This window comes from Sparus aurata, chromosome 12 (genome assembly GCF_900880675.1).
Source record: "Sparus aurata chromosome 12, fSpaAur1.1, whole genome shotgun sequence".
Taxonomy (NCBI): domain Eukaryota; kingdom Metazoa; phylum Chordata; class Actinopteri; order Spariformes; family Sparidae; genus Sparus; species Sparus aurata.
Window position 1 is genome coordinate 26,472,348 of NC_044198.1, and position 22,096 is coordinate 26,494,443.

General features: G+C 42.0%; 2 protein-coding genes across 2 annotated transcripts; both read left to right on the forward strand.

Annotated features, from left to right (window-relative positions):
• The first annotated feature begins 4,211 nt into the window (after window positions 1–4,211).
• On the forward strand, window positions 4,212–6,016 carry LOC115592257 (tripartite motif-containing protein 16-like). Its single transcript, XM_030434840.1, has one exon. It carries the CDS (start codon window positions 4,212–4,214, stop codon window positions 5,892–5,894), a length of 1,683 nt encoding a protein of 560 aa, XP_030290700.1. The 3' UTR covers window positions 5,895–6,016.
• A 2,600-nt stretch (window positions 6,017–8,616) lies between these two features.
• Window positions 8,617–18,689, forward strand: LOC115592986 (uncharacterized). Its single transcript, XM_030436303.1, has 5 exons — window positions 8,617–10,354; window positions 12,289–12,417; window positions 12,480–12,719; window positions 12,858–13,184; window positions 16,181–18,689. Exons 1-5 carry the CDS (start codon window positions 8,684–8,686, stop codon window positions 17,855–17,857), a joined length of 4,044 nt encoding a protein of 1,347 aa, XP_030292163.1. The 5' UTR covers window positions 8,617–8,683; the 3' UTR covers window positions 17,858–18,689.
• Window positions 18,690–22,096: the final 3,407 nt, after the last annotated feature.

The window sequence follows — 22,096 nt, forward strand, 5'->3', positions numbered from 1 at the left end:
TTGAGTGCTCAGGGCCTCTGAAGGACTTTGATTACACCTGACGAGCTGTACGGAGCCATTTCATGTTGTTTTTTCACAGTTGTTTTTAAATCAAGTCTCAGCTGCTTCAGTTGTTCAGTAGAATGCTGCAACTCTGTTTTACTGTGAAGCTCCAGAAATGTTTTGTGGACTACAACATTTCACCTGACTTTATATCATCAGGAGGAGGAGAGGAGGACTTAATCTAATTTCTGGGTGAAATGTTCCTTTGATATTTCACTATTATTTATTCAACCAATTAATCAAACTGTATTAATAGCGAACCTGTCAAACAAGGTAACAGGTAATGAAAGAAAAAACACGAGATATTAAAGAAGCACTCTGTAGTTTTATAGAAGAAATTCAAACTCAGAATTTTAATATATGCAGTATTAATCAAGTTATAATACAAAATGTTTCCATATGTGAATAAACAATCTGTTCCTCAGAGGAAAACAAGGTCCCAGAACACTATTTCAAGGTAGAAAGGTGGCAGGGTCCACCACATGTAAACAAAGTACAGTATCCTGAGATTTCTTATATTTGGCATTACCCTATAGGAAGCTCTTGGGAATCCAAGTGTGTGTTACCTGCCAGGAAAGGTATATGTAGAGGCCCCCTGGTGTCATGTGTGTGCTATGTTATGTCTGTGATGCCTGAAATGTTTGATTAAAGCCACAAGAAACCTACTACTGCAGCCCTGGGTCTTCCTTTGACAAATAGTGATCTACTCTTTTATATTGGCGACGAGGACGGGATGAAGAGGATGCAAGGAGGAAAGGAGAGCTTGGAAACTTAAGAATCACTCCACACTCTACCACTGGTTTGTCTCTGGCAGAGATGCTCATGTCCAGGAGGTTCAGGTCCATGTTTGAATTGTTATTCCCGGACTTGAAAACTAAGAGGGAAAAGAAATGGAATGGAAACAAAAAGCTCATCATGACAAGACTACCAAACTCAGATGTTTTAATTCAGGAAATCTAGTTTTTACAAAGAACAATGGATACGGTCCCAAATGGATCCCTGGAACCATTGAGAGCTGCACGGGTCCACTGTCATATACCGTTGTCACCGAGAATGGACAGGTTTTGAAGAGACATGTTGATCAGATCAGGAGGAGGGAGCTAAGCAGACTTCCTGAACTAGATCCCAGTACACCCCAGGTTGGGCCTAACCCATCAACTATGGTGCCACAACAGGAACTGTCCTCTGCATCTGTCTGTCCAACAATCCCTGTGAAGAACTCTGAGAGTGGTCCACCTGAGAGTGAGCCTAGTCCTGTAGCGCAGGAACCACAAACACCAAGCTTGAGACGCTCTATCAGAGAGAGGCGTTCTCCAGACTATTACAGACCCTAAATGTCTGGCTAACAGACTGACAATGTATTAGTTAATTAATTTCAAACGCTACAATTCTTAGAGGGAATTAAATGCTAAGTTGTAAAAGTGAAGAAAACAATATACAGTGTATGTTATTATAATTTTTGAGGAACTAAGATTTAAGTTGAGGAACATGGCTAATGTAATTTAATTTTAATTGTTTCCATGATGTCTTATATTTTCTTTCAGTAAAGTGATGGCTGCAGACCTGAGAGGGGAGGATGTAATATCCTGAGATTGCTAACATTTCGTGCTACCCTTGAGGGATCTCTTGGGAATCCAAGTGTGTGTTTACCTGCCAGGAAAGGTATATGTAGAGACCCCTGGTGGCACGTGTGTGCTATGTTATGTCTGTGCTGTTTGAAATGTTTGATTAAAGCCACAAGAAACCTACGAGTGCAGCCCTGGGTCCTCCTTTGACAAAAGCTGATCCACTATGTTATACAAAGTAAAACAGGACAAACTGTGTTGTTCTTTAATGTCAGTTTGTTTATTCAGTCTTGAAAACAAAGAAATCTTGAATCATTCAATGAGGATCTTTCTCTGCTAGTTAACATTTCTTCTGATAAACTAACAAACAAAAATGGGTTTCGAGACAGATGCACAGAAAATTGCAATTAAATAGTTAAAATAATACAAATTAAGGCATACAGATGTCTCCTGAGGGGGAGGGGAGGCACACCTTATCAAAACAGGGTTATGGTTCACCTGAAACATGGCAGCTTTGTTCACAACAAGCGCATCAAACCTACACACCTTTGTCTCTCCTGAGGAATTCAAGCAGAGTGCGGATAGCGGCCACAGCAGAGGCCATGTCCGAGTCCTTCCTCATCTGAGCCCTGAAATACTCCACCAGCTCTGAACACAGTCAGACACGGTTAACATCTGTGCTGCTGACATCAACATACGAGCCAGCAGCGATGAACTGGAGACAGCTTACCTTCTTCATTCATCCTGAATCCTACAACAGAGTCTAAACGCTGTGAAGTGTTCGAGATTAAAAACAAACCACGGCTGATGTTTACTGATATTCACTGCTCAGTATTTTTGACACATGTCAGAGCTGCTGACTCCTCAATTCAAATCGAATGAAACACAAAAGTAAAAATTAAATGTGCTGAGTTTCAAGTTTCAGTCACGTTTCTCACGAGAAAGCCAGAAAAAATACCCCTGAGTCTGTTCGGGAAGTTTTGTTGTCACTATTTTGTCGAGTTGTACTGAATTAGCTCATCTCGCAAAGAGCTGCGTGTTGATGTGTCGCAGAGAGATGACGTATTACGTTTTCCTACTGGTCAACAGTGATGAACTGGAGACAGCTTACATCTTCATTCAACCCTCCACAGCTGATGTTTACTGAATTCACTGCTCAGTCTTTTGACATGTCAGAGCTGCTGACTCCTCAATTCAAATCAAATTAAACACAAAACTAAAAAATAAATGTGCTGAGTTTAAAGTTTCAGTCACGCAGGGCCATTTCTGTGTTTTTGGGGGCCCTATGCAACATGCTGTTTGGGGGCCTGTATTTGGTCAAACTACGATGGATAGATTCCTTTAACCCTTTCAGGAGATCAACAAAGATGCAAGAGGAAAACAAAACCAACAAAGATAAAAAACATAACCAAACTGTAGGAATGTTGGCAAATTTGTTCAAATTATATTGTCACAATAAATATTCTAATAAATGTGGTAAAGAAAGACAAAACTAACTCAGCTGAGTTAACAATAATCCACTCAGAGCAACAATCCACTGCCACACTGCATTAGTGTCGTTTAGCACACTTCACATTAGAGACCTATAAACTAAATTAATCATTAAATAATGCTAAAGTAATGTTACATGGAAAATATTGAACAGCAGAGGAGGAAGCATCAATCAGTTTGATGGCATTCACATGTGACATATACATTTTATTTCAGCCCTTTCCTAAAGCAAACACTTACGCGAGCTAAAGATTCAGCATTAGCTCCCACTCCACCCACATCATGAAGACAAATCTAACATTTATCCTGTGAGCGTTTTTCTTCATCTAGTTTCCTCTTTTTTCTGAACCTGATGAATATGTTCGTTTTGATGTCATGCCGTGAATGACCAGTACCGGCGTCCTCGCCTCACCCCTCCTTGCCTAGTTGTACTGTTCGCCATAGCAACGCAGCGCAATATACACCAGATCTGACCAATCAGTGGGCCAGGTGCAAGGTACTTTTCACACCTTTTTCGTTGGGTCACTCCTCAGATATTGAGATCGAACTTGTAACTTGAGGGACCCCAGAGTGGTGCGGGGGCAGTCACACGTCTCACGAGGAAGCCAAATACGAACATTTAAGCATTGATAGATTTTGTTGGAAAGTAGTAAAAAATTAATGGGCTCATAAATAGTCTGACAAGTACCGTCAGCTGTTTGTAACCAGGAAATGAAAAGTGAGAATCACAGGACGAGTTAGAGAAACATCAGCAAAGCCTGAGAAACCAAGAAATATTTTACAACTACAAACTTTGTTTTCAAACGTGGATCAGCTTTTAACCTAGGCGTCAATGTAAAACAGGAAACAAAGTTCAGATTCACAGAGCTGCTCCTCGTCCTGGACTGAGTCACAGCTCGATCAGCCCTCCCTCTTCTTCCTCCTCTCACACAGCAGCTCCACTCTGTATTTTTCCTGGTTCCCTCCCCTTCAGTCCTACAGTTTTGTGGATGGGTGTAACTGAGTTGACAGGTTTCATTCAGATCACAAACACATCCTGTTCAGATCAGAGCTCAGACTAGTTTCAGTTATCAGGAAGTGAAGCTCAGACAGTCGTTGTCACTGAGAGGTGAAATGGAGCAGAAAGCAATTCAACTGGACCGAGAGACTTTCTCTTGTCCGATCTGTTTGGATCTACTGAAGGATCCGGCGACTACTCCCTGTGGACACAGCTACTGCAAGAACTGTATTAAAGACCACTTGGACACAGAGGATGAGAAGAGGATCTACAGCTGCCCTCAGTGCAGGAAGAGCTTCACTCCGAGGCCTGAGCTGCTGAAAAACACCATGTTAGCAGTTTTAGTGGAGGAGCTGAAGAAGACTGGACTCCAAGCTGCTCCTGCTGATCACTGCTATGCTGGACCTGAAGATGTGGCCTGTGATGTCTGCACTGGGAGGAAACTGAGAGCAGTTAAGTCCTGTCTGCAGTGTGTGGCCTCTTACTGCGAGAAACACCTGCAGCCTCATTATGAATCACCTACATTTAAAAAACACAAGCTGGTGGAGCCGTCAGAGAAGCTCCAGGAGAACATCTGCTCTCGTCATGATGAGGTGATGAAGATGTTCTGCCGTACTGATCAGCAGTGTATCTGTTATCTCTGCTCTGTGGACGAACATAAAGGCCACGACACAGTGTCAGCTGCAGCAGAGAGGACTGAGAGGCAGAGAGAGCTGGAGGGGAGTCGACACAACATCCAGCAGAGAATCCAGGACAGAGAGAAAGATGTGAAGCTGCTTCAACAGGAGGTGGAGGCCATCAATGGCTCTGCTGATAAAGCAGTGGAGCACAGTGAGAAGATCTTCACCCAGCTGATCCGCCTCATGGAGAAAAGACGCTCTGATGTGAAGCAGCAGGTCAGATCCCAGCAGGAAACTGAAGTGAGTCGAGTCAAAGAGCTTCAGGAGAAGCTGGAACAGGAGATCACTGAGCTGAAGAGGAAAGAGGCTGAGCTGAAGAAGCTCTCACACACAGAGGATCACAACCAGTTTCTACACAACTACCCCTCACTGTCAGCACTCAGTGAGTCTACACACTCATCCAGCATCAAGATCCGTCCTCTCAAGTACTTTGAGGATGTGACAGCAGCTGTGTCAGAGGTCAGAGACAAACTACAGAACGTCCTGAGACAGACATGGCCAAACATCTCACTGACAGTGACTAAAGTGGATGTTTTACCGTCACTACCAGAGCCCAAGACCAGAGCTGACTTCTTAAGATATTCATATGAAATCACACTGGATCCAAACACAGCAAACACACAGCTGTTATTATCTGAGGGGAACAGAAAAGCAACATTCGTGGATGACGAACAGTCTTATTCTGATCACCCAGACAGATTCACTGGGTGGTATCAGGTCCTGAGTAGAGAGAGTCTGACTGGACGTTGTTACTGGGAGGTGGAGTGGAGAGTAGGAGGTGGTGTAGCAGTCGCGTACAGGAATATCAGCAGAGCAGGGAGGTCACATGAAAGTGGATTTGGATTCGATGACAAATCTTGGATGTTATATTGTTCCAAATACAGTTATTACTTTAATCACAACAATATAGAAACTCCCGTCTCAGGTCCTGAGTCCTCCAGAGTTGGAGTGTACCTGGATCACAGTGCAGGTATTCTGTCCTTCTACAGCGTCTCTGACAACATGACTCTCCTCCACAGAGTCCAGACCACATTCACTCAGCCTCTCTATGCTGGAATTCGGTTTCACTGTTACATGTGGTCTTCTGGAGAGTCTGCTGAGTTTTATGAACTCAAATAGACTGAAGTCATTTCAGGGTCAGTGGGTTAATTTGTGTGTTTCATTTCTTCAGACTTGTTGTGTTTCCATCATTGTTGCTGAGAGCTGATTGTTGTGGCATTTCTTCACTGCACACAGATCACCTGTCAATCAAACATTGTGGGCGGTACTTTGACGTCTTCTTGTTGTTCTGTAAATGTTGGACTTTCTTCAGGCGGCGCTCCTTCCTGTGTCTGTTCAGCCACGGAGGCTCTCGTTGCTCATGATGACTTCAGTTCACATGATCATAATCAATATGGAGATGCTTCTTTATTTGACGATGATTCTCTTCATATTTTGTTCTGATCACTTATTCTTCTATATTTTGAGGTGCAGGGCAACTCGTCTGTGACTCGTACTAAACCTTTGTATGTGTCAGAGAAAAGAGCAAAAAGACTTATTAACCGCCTATTATTAACATGACATTTATGTCAAGACCAGTGTCCTTGATTGTATCTTATTCGATTTGTGAAAATATAAGTGAACAATGAAGTGATGTCCATCAGTATCTTCAGTATGTGGTGTTATTATTAAGAAAGGAGCAGCTCAAAGAGGTATTCCTGCTCCTGTTTGGTTAATTGAATGAGTTGAAGTGTAAGCGGGTGGTAAATCTACTCAGAAATAAATTCTCACTCAGGTTTGGGATCGTGCTCTAACATGTTTAAATGTTCACATGTTCTTTGTTGTTTTCTGTTTAGTGTTACATAAGGTGACGACACGTTCATATTTTCAGGGACAGTACCTGTTTTCAAAGGAGCGCTACATTGTTTTGGAGTTGTCAGAATTTAGCTATTTAGAATTTTAATGAGGTAATGAAACAAACTCAGAAATATATTGGTTTACACTGCATCACACGGGGCACCATAAGTGTTACTTCATGCAACATTAATAGGGAGTTTCGGGTAATAATAAAGTTTTATCAGAGATAATTATCAATTATAAAAGCTATTAAGAGCCAATTTATATTATATCACCTCGGGGTACCACCCTCGAAGAAGGGACAAGATCATCTGGACCGAAGCTACTCCTGCTGATCACTGCTATGCTGGATGTAAAAAGTTAAAAATCATTTATTTTTTTGTTTGAAATGTTCATCTTATTTGATTATCTCAGTCAGTAATTTAGACAGCAATTAGTTGTAACATTAATTATTTTTCTTTTTATTTGAACCAGATCCACAGCCTGCTTACTATTACAATTTACTCAAAGATGTGTAGAATAAAAAAGCAAAGAAAGCTTTAAGATGTGTTTAAAGTAGTTGAATTTTGAATTTGTCTCAACTTTTGTCTCACATACTTCCAAAGCCACTCAGTTTTTAGCAGTAGGCGGTGAAGTTCAATTGGCGTGACTCGTACATGTTACCATTTTGTATTCTTCACTTACAAGTCACGGAAGAGGCAAATCATCTTTTGTTGTTTTATTTCAAGTCCAGGTATAATATCTCCATCCATATACATCCAAGCTTCTCTTAGAGTCCTCACACATGAAGATATAGGCTACAACATGGTCCACTGATGACAACAATATCCTAGCAGTAACATATCTTGCTTTCACGGTCCCTCCACCTAGCACTGCTGCTAATTTACGATCTGACCTCTGAACTGTTCTCCAGTCAGTTGCAGTGCGCATGTGCCGTGCCTAGTTCAGGTGCTATAGAACAATTGGAAACTAGGCAGAAAATGCAATAATGGCATCAAACACACTATATCCAAGTGTTAACCAGCATAACCTACATTAAAAATCTTAACCATCCTTAACGCAATATTGTCTCCTACAACAGTTAACATCTGTGCTACTAACATCAAAATATGAGCCAGTAGTGATGAACTGCAGACAGCTTACCTTCTTCATTCATCCTGAATCCTAGAACAGAGTCTAAATGCTGTAAAGTGTACGAGCTTGAAAACGAACCATGGTTGAAATTTACTGAAATTCACTGCTCACTACTTTGACACATCAGAGCTGCTGACACCTCAATTCAAATCGAATTAAACCCAAAATTTAAATTAAATGTGTTGAGTTTAAAGTTTCAGTCACACTTCTCACGAGGAAGCCAAAACAGACGCCTGAGTCTGTTCGGGAAGTTTTGTTGTCACTATTTTGTTGAGTTTCACTGAATTAGCTCATCTCGCAAAGAGCTGCGTGTTGATGTGTCACGGAGAGATGACGTAGGACGTTTTCCTACTGATCAAAGGCGTGCCCCCTTCACGGCCTATCGGAAGTACAAACATTTAAGCTTTGATAGATTTTGTTGGAAAGTTTTTGAGTAAAAGATTATTTATTTCTCACTTTGGTACTTTGGCTCCATCATGTGCTTATAAAGAGTCTGACAAGTACCATCAGCTGTTTGTAACCAGGAAAAGAAAAGTGAACACAATCACAGGAAGAGTTAGAGAAACATCAGCAAAGTCTGAGGAGCCAAGACATATTCTACAACTAAAAACTTGCATGGTTTCAAATTTGTAGCAGGTTTTAATTGAGGCTTCGTTGTAAAAGAGGAAACAAAGTTCAGATTCACAGAGCTGCTCCTCATCCTGGTCTGAGTCACAGCTTGATCAGCCCTCCCTCTTCTTCCTCCTCTCACACAACAGCATCACTCTGTCAGCACATTTCCTTGTTCCCTCCCCTTCATACCTACAGCTTGTGGATGGGTGTAACTGAGCTGACAGGTTTCATTAACTGCACAAACACACCCTGTTCAAATCAGAGCTCAGACTAGTCTCAGTTATTAGGAAGTGAGGTTCAGACAGTCGTTGTCACTGAGAGGTGAAATGGCGCAGAAAGCAGTTCAGCTGGACCAAGAAACAATCTCTTGTCCAATCTGTTTGGATCCACTGAATGATCCGGTGACTATTCCCTGTGGACACAGCTACTGCAAGAACTGTATTAAAGACCACTGGGACACAGAGGATGAGAAGAGGATCTACAGCTGCCCTCAGTGCAGGAAGAGCTTCACACCGAGGCCTGAGCTGCTGAAAAACACCATGTTAGCAGCTTTAGTGGAGGAGCTGAAGAAGACTGGACTCCAAGCTGCTCCTGCTGATCACTGCTATGCTGGACCTGAAGATGTGGCCTGTGATTTCTGCACTGGGAGGAAACTGAGAGCAGTTAAGTCCTGTTTATCCTGTCCAGCCTCTTACTGTGAGAAACACCTCCAGCCTCATTATGATGTGGCTCCATTAAAGAAACACAAGCTGGTGGAGCCGTCAGACAATCTCCAGGAGAACATCTGCTCTCGTCATGATGAGGTACTCAAGATTTTCTGTCGTACTGATCAGCAGTGTATCTGTTATCTCTGCTCTGTGGAGGAACATAAAGGCCACGACACAGTGTCAGCTGCAGCAGAGAGGACTGAGAGGCAGAGAGAGCTGGAGGGGAGTCGACACAACATCCAGCAGAGAATCCAGGACAGAGAGGAAGATGTGAAGCTGCTTCAACAGGAGGTGGAGGCCATCAATCACTCTGCTGATAAAGCAGTGGAGCACAGTGAGAAGATCTTCACCCAGCTGATCCGTCTCATGGAGAAAAGACGCTCTGATGTGAAGCAGCAGGTCAGATCCCAGCAGGAAACTGAAGTGAGTCGAGTCAAAGAGCTTCAGGAGAAGCTGGAGCAGGAGATCACTGAGCTGAAGAGGAAAGACGCTGAGCTGAAGAAGCTCTCACACACAGAGGATCACACCCAGTTTCTACACAACTACCCCTCACTGTCAGCACTCAGTGAGTCTACACACTCATCCAGCATCAAGATCCGTCCTCTCAAGTACTTTGAGGATGTGACAGCAGCTGTGTCAGAGGTCAGAGACAAACTACAGGACGTCCTGAGAGAGACATGGACAAACATCTCACTGGCAGTGACTGATGTGGATGTTTTACTGCCAAAACCAGAGCCCAAGACCAGAGCTGGATTCTTAAGATATTCATGTGAAATCACAAAGGATCCAAACACTGCAAACACACGTCTGTTATTATCTAAGGGGAACAGAAAAGCAACATTCACAGGTCAACATCAGTCTTATCCTGATCATCCAGACAGATTCACTGTGTGGCCTCAGGTCCTGAGTAGAGAGAGTCTGACTGGACGTTGTTACTGGGAGGTGGAGTGGAGAGAGAGAGGAGGAGGAGTTGGTGTAGCAGTCGCATACAAGAATATCAGCAGAGCAGGGAACTCAGATGAATGTTTATTTGGATTCAATGACAAATCTTGGAGGTTTGATTGTTCCACATACAGTTATAATGTTCAGCACAACAATGTCAGAACACCCGTTTCAGGTCCTCGGTCCTCCAGAGTTGGAGTGTACCTGGATCACAGTGCAGGTATTCTGTCCTTCTACAGCGTCTCTGACACCATGACTCTCCTCCACAGAGTCCAGACCACATTCACTCAGCCTCTCTATGCTGGACTTTGGTTTGACAGTTTTTTTGGAGGCTCTGCTGAGTTTTGTAAACTCAAATAGACAGAAGTCATTTCAGGGTCAGTGGGTTAAATTGTGTGATTCATTTCTTCAGACTTGTTGTGTTTCCATCATTGTTGCTGAGAGCTGATTGTTGTGGCATTTCTTCACTGCACACAGATCACCTGTCAATCAAACATTGTGGGCGGTACTTTGACATCTTCTTGTTGTTCTGTAAATGTTGGACTTTCTTCAGGCGGCGCTCCTTCCTGTGTCTGTTCAGCCACAGAGGCTCTCGCTGCTCATGATGACTTCAGTTCACATTATCATAATCAATAAGGAGATACTTCATTATTTGCTTGTATATAGCTGAGATTCTGCTCCAACAAACTGATTGTGTGGATGAAGTGAATCTTTTCATGAAATCATTGAACAAGAGTCGTTTAACAGACTTTACTGATGTAAAAAAGTAAAAAATCATTTATTTCTTTAGATTTTGTTTGAAATGTTCATTTTATCTAATTTTCTCAGTCAGTAATTTTGATAGCAATTAGTTGTAATTAGTTATTTCTATTATTTGTACCAGATCCACAACCTGCTTTTACTATCACACCTTAATCAAAAATGTGTAGAACAAAAAGGCTAAGAAAGCTTTAAGATGTGTTTCAATTAGTTGAATTTGTATCAAATTTTTCAAGCAATTCTAATTAATATAAAGTTAAAGTTCATGTGATCGTTTTTATAACTCTTGTAGAAAGTATGCTGCAGATATAATCATGATGTTTAATTCAATGTTTGTTTGTTTTTTAATCATACAAACATGAAAATAAACTGTAAGTCATTCAATTCAGAAATGTCAGCTGTTGATAAAGTTTATTTGTTAAAATAAAGCTTGTGTACAAAACACTGTGTGCAGTTTCTTAATTATGACACCAGAGGGCAACATAATCATTTAAATGTCTATTAACTCGAGCTGTGGAGTCGATTAACAACAACTACTCACTGCATCATTAAACAAAACAGGATTTTGGGGCAGTTAAAAGTCTGTAATTGGCTTGTTTATCAATGTGATATCTACATTTTCACTAGAGAAGTTCCAAAATGAAAATGTGTTTTCACCTAATTAGCAGCTTTTGCACACTTTCAACATCTTTTTATATATCAGTTTGACCGCTCAGGGCTTCTGAAGGTCCACAAATGTTTTGTGGACTGTGACACTTTACCTGACTTTATATCATCACGGAAGGAGGAGAGGAGGACTTAATTTAATTTCTTTACATTTAGTATTTCACTGTTATTAACTCCACCAATCAATCAAACTTTATTTAGATAGCACCTTTCAGAGTGTCTTGCAGGTGATTAAAGAAAAAACATTAGATATTAAAGAAGCACTCTGTAGTTTTATAGAAGAAATTCAAACTCAGAATTTTAATATTTACAATATTAATTAAGTAATAATACAAACTGTTTCCATCAGTGAATAAACAAGCTGTTCTCCGAGGAAACCAAGGTCCCATAACACTGTTTGAAGCTAGAAAGGCGGCAGGGTCTTCCACATGTAAACAAAATAAAACAGTATAAATCATATTGTTCTTTAAGGTCAGTTTGTTTATTCAGTCATGAATTCAAAGAAAGTTTGTTTATTGAGTTATGCAGAAGAAAATCAGCCAATGAGGATCTTTCTCTGCTCATTAAAATTTCTTCTAATAAACTGACAAATAAATATGGGTTCAGAGACTGATGCACAGGAAATTGCCATAAAATAGTTAAAATAATAATTTAAAAAAAATTAAGGCACATAGATGTATTAAATGAATTCACTGTTCAGTATTTTTTAAAAATGTTTCATTTCTTAATTTAATAAGCTTTGGTTTATACTTTAGTAAGCTTCTGGACCTGACGGTGTTCCAGGGAAGGTGCTCAGGGCCTGCGCTGCAAAACTCGCGCAGGTCTTCACCACTATCTTCAACCTCTCCCTGACACAGTCCACCATCCCAGCTTGCCTGAAGTCGGCCACCATCATCCCAGTACTGAAGAAGTCAACCACCGTCAGCTACAAGGACTACCGCCCAGTTGCACTCACACCCATCATCACCAAGTCCCTGGAGAGGCTGGTCCTTAACCACATCAGGATCTGTCTCCCTCCCTCATTCGACCCTTATCAGTTTACTTACAGATCGAACAGGTCGACAGAGGACGCAATAGCATTACACTCCACATCGCGTTGAGTCACCTGGAACACCGGGAGAGCTACGTCAGGTTGCTCTTCATTGACTACAGCTCAGCATTTAACACTATCATCCCTGACATCCTGGTCAGCAAACTGTCTGACCTGGGACTCCCCCCACTCACCTGCTCCTGGATTAAGGACTTCCTCACAAACCGACCCCAGACTGACACTAAGCTCCCCATAAGGGTATGTGCTGAGCCCGCTGCTCTACACCCTCTACACCACAGACTGCAGACTAGCCCACTCCATTAACACCATCGTCAAGTTTGCAGACGACACGACAGTGGTGGGACTGATCACAGGGGGAGATGAGTCTGCCTACAGGGACAAAGTCCTGAAACTGAGTGGTGCTCTGCAAACAACCCGCCTCTGAACACCACAAAAACCAAAGAAACCTTCCTGGACTTCAGGAAACACAGGACAGATCCATCTCCCCTCTACATACACGGTGACTGCGTGGAGAGGGCCCACACCTTCACCTTCCTGGGCACCGTGATCTCTGCAAACCTTTCCTGGTCTGCAAACACCTCAGCTGTCATCAAGAAGGCACAGCAGCGTCTGCATTTCCTGGGAGTGCTCAGGAAAAGTAACATGCTGGTGACTTTATACCGCTGTTACGTCCCTGTTATTGTCCACGGGGACCAGGGAACGGCAACACGACAAACCAAGGATTTAAACAAGACAAAGTTGATGGTTAAAGAAAAAATGTTTAATGAGGATGAACTTAAACTCACAGCTTGGTTGACACAATGTGGAGGAGGAAAGGTGGGAGGTGTAGTGCCAAAGTAATGAAATCAATAAAACAAAACAAGGCCTATACTAATTCTTATTCAACAAACAAAACAACCCTGAGTGGCATGAGTGGCATTGCTCTGCCGCTAAACTCGTGTATTTAGACAAAGACTTGGTGATGACATGCATAGGTTACCCCAACTTACCTACCTCCCTTCCCCACCACACACTCTTTTAAAAATCCAAAACAAAAACCAAGTCTGCCAGAGAATCTGTCATGTGAAGGCCAAATGCAAAAATGAAAGAGAGGGTGAACCCCCCTGCAGGCTCCCTTTTATTGTGCTTCCAGTCAGGTGATTGGCCACACCAGAAATCAAGGCAAAAGGAGGCGGTGGCTTCATGTCCTCTCAGGTGCAGCTCATCCTGGTCAGCACCTGAGGGAAAACTAGGGGAGGGAGAGACAGAGAAGAGAGCAAGAAAGACAACAAACCCGATGCCCCTGCAGGGCACGTAACACCGCTCTACCATCGAGAGCATCTTAACCTACTGCATCATGGTGTGGTTCTCCCACTGCACCAAGGCAGATAGAAAGAGGCTACAGAGGGTGGTCAAAACAGCACAGAGGATCCTCGGATGCCCCCTTCCTTCCCTCTAAGACTTTAGGCGCGTCCAAGTTGAACTCCTGCTGACTGACTGCATCAGCGAGATCTGCTGGCGACAGCAGGGGCGGGGCTACAAACGCCGCTATGAAGTCAGATACTCTCTCTTCCCGTAGACGTGACGAGACTTGGCTGAGCTTGCGGCATTTGCCTTCTTCATCTGGGAAGAAGTGGAGGAAATTGAAATTCCATTAATGTTTGATTACAATCAACAACAAAGGCGATCAGTTTTCTCACCTGATGCTGTGGGAACTTTGCTGGCCTTTTTCTTATAATAGTCCCCTTCAGAAATTATTCAATCTGAGATGTTCAAAACAGAAGTCAACCAAAACATGTAGGCTGTGGGAAATGAAATACAATAATCAAATCAAATGACTGAATCAGATGCCTTGTCCCGCTGCATCATCTCATCACACGCAGAATAGCTCAGGATAATTCTTTGTATCATTAATGTGACGGGAACAGAAAGGGTTAATAAGAGTGGATAGTACAGATAACACTGGACACAGCAGTTAACCACTTCTCCATCATCACCACAGGTTGACAGAACTGAGCAATTTATTGACGACATCTTTCAGGGTTGTTGCGTTACATGAAGGATTTTATAGGTTTATTCAAGTTGACCATCCCATAGGTGCGGCCACACGGCTGCTACTTATCTGAAAGTATGTGATACTTGAGTAGAAAGAGGTACATGTGCTTATGGATATGGAAATTTATCGAAACACACGTCATATACGTCAGCGTAGATGAGAGCCAATTAGGGCAAAGTCCTGACGTCATGAAGGTGGGTCTAGGGTCGGGCAGTACCTTGAGAGCAACTGCTTAACTGCTCTGCAGCCGCCTTGCTCCCGCGATAACTTAAGGTCATGTGACATCGGATGTGAAAGTTTCAGATGCGGAGAGGGGGGAAATTTCACTCCGGCACTGATCCGCCTCTGGAGGTAGTATCAGGGCCGCATTATATGTGACCTGTCCCAGTGTGAACGGATAATCCGGAGGTGCGGAGCAAGGACGTGTCTGTCTGACTAGTCTGATAACTACACAGGTCCTTCACTCAACTTAATACAGAGAAATGTCTCACAAAGCAACGTTACAGGACAAAAGTATCGTAATAACTGTAACTGTCTTTGGCAACTTATATGAGGAAAAAATACCTCAGTTGTACGTGGAGCAGCATCCATCCTCCCGCCTGTCCTACCTACTGTCCTACCGACTCTTCCTCACATTTCTGCTCGAAAGAACAGCGTCTGTCACCGGCAAAAAACTTTAACTCACTGAGTGTTTGTGTTATGAAAATAAATCACCATGACCTTCAGCCCTCCCGACTGATACTTCAGGGAACTTTGCCCCAGAAAACGACCTCCGTCCCCGCGAGTGACAGAGTAAGACAACAACCTGTTAACTGATGGTGATTAATTATGTAATTTAGCACAAAAAACGTAACTTCATCACTTTTCAGGATATTTGGTGGGTCAGGATCTCAATCACTTCACATTTTGACAGCATCCATATGATTACAAACTGTCTGCGGGTTTAGATTGAAAGGGGGGACACCGATGTCATCAACATGACGTGTACCATCAAGCCTCTTTAGGAGCCACAGCGCCGGCTTTCGGTACGGCGGAGATGCTTTGCTCTGTGTGAATCACCATCGGCGGAGGATTGGCGAACCACCACTCCGGAGATAATGCAGAGACGCTGTGTAAAAAGGACACACACACACACACACACACACTGTTATCTGTTTATTTTTCCTTTTTTTTTAATACTTATATCGCACTAGTGTCTTGTACTTTTACTTGTTCTTCTATTTATGTTGTGTGAATAACAAGGATGCTGCTAAAATGTAATTGTACACTGCAATGACAATAAAAGGATTCTGATTCTGATTCTGGTACTTTGGCTCCATCATGTGCTCATAAAGAAACTGACAAGTACCGTCAGCTGTTTTTAACCAGGAAATGAAAAGTGAAAGAATCAGAGGAAGAGTTAGAGAAACATCAGCAAAGTTGGAGGAGCAAAGAAATATTTCACAACTAAAAATTTGTGGAGCAGGTTTAAACTAAGTCTTTGTTGTAAAACAGGAAACAAAGTTCAGATTCACAGAGCTGCTCCTCCTCCTGGACTGAGTCACAGCTCGATCAGCCCTCCCTCTTCTTCCTCCTGTCACACAGCTGCTCCACTCTATCAGCATATTTCCTTCCTAGTTTCAGTTATCAGGAAGTGAAGCTCAGACAGTCGTTGTCCTGAGAGTTTAAAATGGCACAGAAAGCAGTTCAGCTAGACAGAGAGACTTTCTCTTGTCCGATCTGTTTAGATCTACTGAAGGATCCGGTGACTACTCCCTGTGGACACAGCTACTGCAAGAACTGTCTTAACGATCACTGGGACACAGAGGATGAGAAGAGGATCTACAGCTGCCCTCAGTGCAGGAAGAGCTTCATACCGAGGCCTGAGCTGCTGAAAAACACCATGTTAGCAGCTTTAGTGGAGGAGCTGAAGAAGACTGGACTCCAAGCTCCTCCTGCTGATCACTGCTATGCTGGACCTGAAGATGTGGCCTGTGATTTCTGCACTGGGAGGAAACTGAGAGCAGTTAAGTCCTGTCTGCAGTGTGTGGCCTCTTACTGTGAGAAACACCTGCAGCCTCATTATGATGTGGCTCCATTAAAGAAACACAAGCTGGTGGAGCCGTCAGAGAAGCTCCAGGAGAACATCTGCTCTCGTCATGATGAGGTGATGAAGATGTTCTGTCGTACTGATCAGCAGTGTATCTGTTATCTCTGCTCCATGGACGAACATAAAGGCCATGACACAGTGTCAGCTGCAGCAGAGAGGACTGAGAGGCAGAGAGAGCTGGAGGGGAGTCGACACAACATCCAGCAGAGAATCCAGGACAGAGAGAAAGATGTGAAGGTGCTTCAACAGGAGGTGGAGGCCATCAATGGCTCTGCTGATAAAGCCATGGAGCACAGTGAGAAGATATTCACCCAGCTGATCCGTCTCATGGAGGAAAGACGCTCTGATGTGAAGCAGCAGGTCAGATCCCAGCAGAAAACTGAAGTGAGTCGAGTCAAAGAGCTTCAGGAGAAGCTGGAGCAGGAGATCACTGAGCTGAAGAGGAAAGATGCTGAGCTGAAGAAGCTCTCACACACAGAGGATCACAACCAGTTTCTACACAACTACTCCTTACTGTCAGCACTCAGTGAGTCTACACACTGCATCAATATCCGTCCTCTCAAGTACTTTGAGGATGTGACAGCAGCTGTGTCAGAGGTCAGAGACAAACTACAGGATGTGCTGAGAGAGACATGGACAAACATCTCACTGACAGAGACTGAAGTGTATGTTTTAATGCCACAACCAGAGAACATGACCAGAGCTGACTTCTTAAGATATTCATGTGAAATCACACTGGATCCAAACACAGTACACACACATCTGTTATTATCAGAGGGGAACAGAAAAGCAACAAGCATGAGACAACCACAGTCTTATTCTGATCACCCAGACAGATTCACTGTGTGGCCTCACGTCCTGAGTAGAGAGAGTCTGACCGGACGTTGTTACTGGGAGATGGAGAAGAGAGGGAGAGTTGGTGTAGCAGTCGCATACAAGAATATCAGCAGAGCAGGGAGATCTGATGAATGTAGATTTGGATTCAATGACAAATCTTGGATGTTATTTTGTGACACAAACAGTTATAACTTTTATCACAACAGTATCTACACCCCCGTCTCAGGTCCTCAGTCCTCCAGATTTGGAGTGTACCTGGATCACAGTGCAGGTATTCTGTCCTTCTACAGCGTCTCTGACACCATGACTCTCCTCCACAGAGTCCAGACCACATTCACTCAGCCTCTCTATGCTGGAGTTCGGTTACACTGGTTGTCTTCTGGTGACTTCGCTGAGTTTTGTAAACTCAATTAGACTGAAGTCATTTCAGGGTCAGTGGGTTAAATTGTGTGTTTCATTTCTTCAGACTTGTTGTGTTTCCATCATTGTTGCTGAGAGCTGATTGTTGTGGCATTTCATCACTGCACACAGATCACCTGTCAATCAAACATTGCGAGCGGTACTTTGACGTCTTCTTGTTGTTCTGTAAATGTTGGACTTTCTTCAGGCGGCACTCCGTCCTGTGTCTTTTTCGACCAGGCTCTGGCTGCTCATGATGACTTCAGTTCACGTGATCATAATCAACATGGAGATGCTTCATCATTTGCTTGTACATAGCTGAGATTCTGCTCCAACAAACTGATTGTGTGGATGAAGTGAATCTGTTCATGAAATCATTGAACAAGAGTCATTTAACAGACTTTACTAACGGGACGTGTGAACAAACTGGAAAGTCTGTCCATGTTTTGGTTTTTTGAACAAAGGACAGTTCAGATTTTGATTCTCTTCATATTTTGTTCTGTTCACTTATTCTTCTATATTTTCAGGCGCGGGGCAACTCGTCTGTGACTCATACTAAACCTTTGTATGTGTCAGAGAAAAAAGCAAAAAGACTTACTTACCGCCTATTATTAACATGACATTTATGTCAAGACCAGTGTCATTGATTGTATCTTATTCGGTTTGTGAAAATATAAGTGAACAATGAAGTGATGTCCATCAGTATCTTCAGTATGTGGTGTTATTATTAAGAAAGGAGCAGCTCAAAGAGGTATTTCTTCTTCCTGCTCCTGTTTGATTCATTGAATGAGTTGAAGTGTAAGCGGGTGGTAAATCTACTCAGAAATAAATTCTCACTCAGGTTTGGGATCGCGCTCTAACATGTTTAAATGTTCACATGTTCTTTGTTGTTTTCTGTTTAGTGTTACTGTTTAGTGTTACATAAGGTGGTGACACGTTCATATTTTCAGGGACAGTATCTGTTTTCAAAGGAGCGCTACGTTGTTTTGGAGTTGTCAGAATTTTGCTATTTAGAATTTTAATGAGGTAATGATACAAACTCAGAAATATTTTGGGTTGCACTACCTCACACGGGGCACCATAAGTGTTACTTCATGCAACATTAATATGGTATTTCGGGTTGAATTTGGCTATCAGTAATAATTAATGTTTATCAGAGATAATTATCAATTATAAAAGCTAATAAGAGCCAATTCATATTACATAAACTCGGGGTACCACCCTTGAAGAAGGGACAAGATAGTCTGGACTCCAAGCTGCCCCTGCTGATCACTGCTATGCTGGATGTAAAAAGTTAAAAATCACTTATTTTTTTGTTCGATATGTTCATTTTATTTAATTTTCTCAGTCAGTAATTTTGACAGCAATTAGTTATAAATTTATTTGTTTTTCTTTTTATTTGAACCAGAACCACAGCTTGCTTACTATTACAATTTACTCGAAGATGTGTAGAACAAAAAGGCTAAGAAAGCTTTAAAATATGTTTAAATGAGTTGAATTTTGAATTTGTCTCAACTTTTGTCTCACATACTTCCAAAGCCACTCAGTTTTTAGCAGTCGGCGGCGATATTCAATTGGCTTGACTCGTACATGTTACCATTTTGTATTCTTCACTTACAAGTCACGGAAGAGGCAAATCATCTTTTGTTGTTTTATTTCAAGTCGTTGTGCATCCAGGTATAATATCTCCATCCATATACATCCAAGCTTCTCTTAAAGTCCTCACACATGAAGATATAGGCTACAACATGATCCACAGATGACAACAATATCCTAGCAGTAACATATCTTGCTTTCACGGTCCCTCCACCTAGCACTGCTGCTAATTTACTTTCTGACCTCTGAACTGTCCTCCAGTCAGTTGCAGTGCGCATGTGCCGTGCCTAGTTCAGGTGCTATAGAACTATTGGAAACTGGGCAGAAAATGCAATAATGGCAAACACACCATGTCAAAGTGTAAAACACCATAACCTACAATAAAAATCTTAACCATCCTTAACACAATATTGACTCCTACAACAGTTAACATCTGTGCTACTAACATCAAAATATGAGCCAGCAGCGATGAACTGGAGACAGCTTACCTTCTTCATTCATCCTGAATCCTAGAACAGAGTCTAAATGCTGTAAAGAGTACGAGCTTGAAAACGAATCATGGCTGATATTTACTGATATTCACTGCTCACTACTTTGACATGTCAGAGCTGCTGACGCCTCAATTCCAATCGAATTGAACACAAAATTAAAATTAAATGTGCTGAGTTTAAAGTTTCAGTCACGCTTCTCACGAGGAAGCCAAAAAAGACGCCTGAGTCTGTTCGGGAAGTTTTGTTGTCACCATTTTGTCGAGTTGTTCTGAATTATCTTATCTTGCAAAGAGCTGCGTGTTGATGTATCGCGGAGAGATGACGTAGGACACAGCAAACACATGGCTGTTATTATCTGAGGGGAACAGAAAAGCAACACACACGTTTCAACAACAGTCTTATTCTGATCACCCAGACAGATTCACTGGGTGGCCTCAGGTCCTGAGTAGAGAGAGTCTGACTGGACGTTGTTACTGGGAGGTGGAGTGGAGTGGAGAGAGAGAGGAGGAGGAGTTGGTGTAGCAGTCGCATACAAGGATATCAGCAGAGCAGGGAGCTCAGATGAATGTGGATTTGGATCCAATGACAAATCTTGGATATTATATTGTTCCACAAACAGTTATACATTTTATCACAACAGCGTCCAAACTCCCGTCTCAGGTCCTCGGTCCTCCAGAGTTGGAGTGTACCTGGATCACAGTGCAGGTATTCTCTCCTTCTACAGCATCTCTGACACCATGACTCTCCTCCACAGAGTCCAGACCACATTCACTCAGACCGACAAACCTGCTTTTACTATTACACCTTAATCAAAGATGTGTAGAACAAAAAGGCTAAGAAAGCTTTAAGATGTGTTTAATTAGTTAAATTTGCATCAAACTTTTCAAGCAATTTTAATTAATGGAAAGTTAAAGTTCATTGTTTTTATACCTCCTGTAGAAAGCTGGCAGCAAATATAATCATAATTTTTAATTCAATGTTTGTTTGTTTTTTAAATCATTCAAACATGAAAATGAACTGTAAATCATTCAATTCTGAAATGTCAGCTGTTGATAGAGTTTATTTGATTTGATAGAATAAAGCATGTGTACAAAACACTGTGCAGTTTCTTAATTATGACACCAGAGGGCAACATAATCATTTAAATGTCTATTAACTCGAGATTGATTGACAACAACTACTCACTGCATCATTAAACAAAACAGGATTTTGGGGCAGTTAAAAGTCTGTAATTGGCTTGTTTATCAGTGTAATATTCACATTCTGACCAGAGAAGTTCCAAAATCAAAACATGTTTTCACCTCATTTGCAGCTTTTGCACACTTTCAGCATCTTTTTAAATTAGTTTGAGCGCTCAGGACTTCTGAAGGACTTTGATTACGCCAGACGTAATGTTGTTTTTTCACAGCTGTTTTTAAATCAAGTCTTCAGCTGCTTCAGTTGTTTAGCAGAACGCTGCAACTCTGTTTTGCTGTGAAGCTCCAGAACTGTTCTGTGGACTACGAGACTTCACCTGACTTGATATCATCAGGAGGAGGAGAGGATGACTTAATTTAATATCTGGGTGAACTGTTCCTTTAATATTTCACTATTGTTAATTCAACCAATCAATGAAACTTTATTTATTGTTATACCAGCTTCATCAGCAACGTCACCAGCAAGACTATGCTGGTAGGCCAGCATAATTAATGGGACCTTGCTGGTGGACCAGCTTTATCCAATCCAATCCAATCCACTTTATTTGTATAGCACATTTTAAAAACAATAAAGTTACCAAAGTGCTGCACAGCAGATACAAAACAGTAAAATAAAGAAAGTTAAAGTTAAAATACAATTAATTAATTAATTAAAAGCATATAAAAGGCAAACATAAGATAAGATAAAACACTGAGAAATAAAAAAAATACAGTAAAAAGACAGACAGAGACCACACAACTCTCACGCTGTATTAAAAGCTAAGGAGTAAAAATTAGTTTTTAGGCGAGATTGAAAAGTATCCAGGGTGGGGGTCATTTTGACATGGGTGAATAGCTCATTCCATAGCTTAGGAGCTACCACTGAAAAAGCATGGTCCTCCCTGGTCTTTTGCCTGCTTTTTGGCACAACAGGTGACTTAAAAACAAACAATAACATTTTAAAATATATTCTAAAATGGACAGGGAGCCAG

Bases quoted from the DNA above. Each gene is read 5' to 3' on its own strand.
- LOC115592257 (XM_030434840.1), top strand. From the start codon at position 4,212: ATGGAGCAGAAAGCAATTCAACTGGACCGAGAGACTTTCTCTTGTCCG.
- LOC115592986 (XM_030436303.1), top strand. From the start codon at position 8,684: ATGGCGCAGAAAGCAGTTCAGCTGGACCAAGAAACAATCTCTTGTCCA. The intron at 12,418-12,479 runs GTCCTTAACCAC...GTTTACTTACAG, and splicing joins CCAAGTCCCTGGAGAGGCTG to ATCGAACAGGTCGACAGAGG. The intron at 13,185-16,180 runs GCAACACGACAA...TTGTCCTGAGAG, and splicing joins TCCACGGGGACCAGGGAACG to TTTAAAATGGCACAGAAAGC.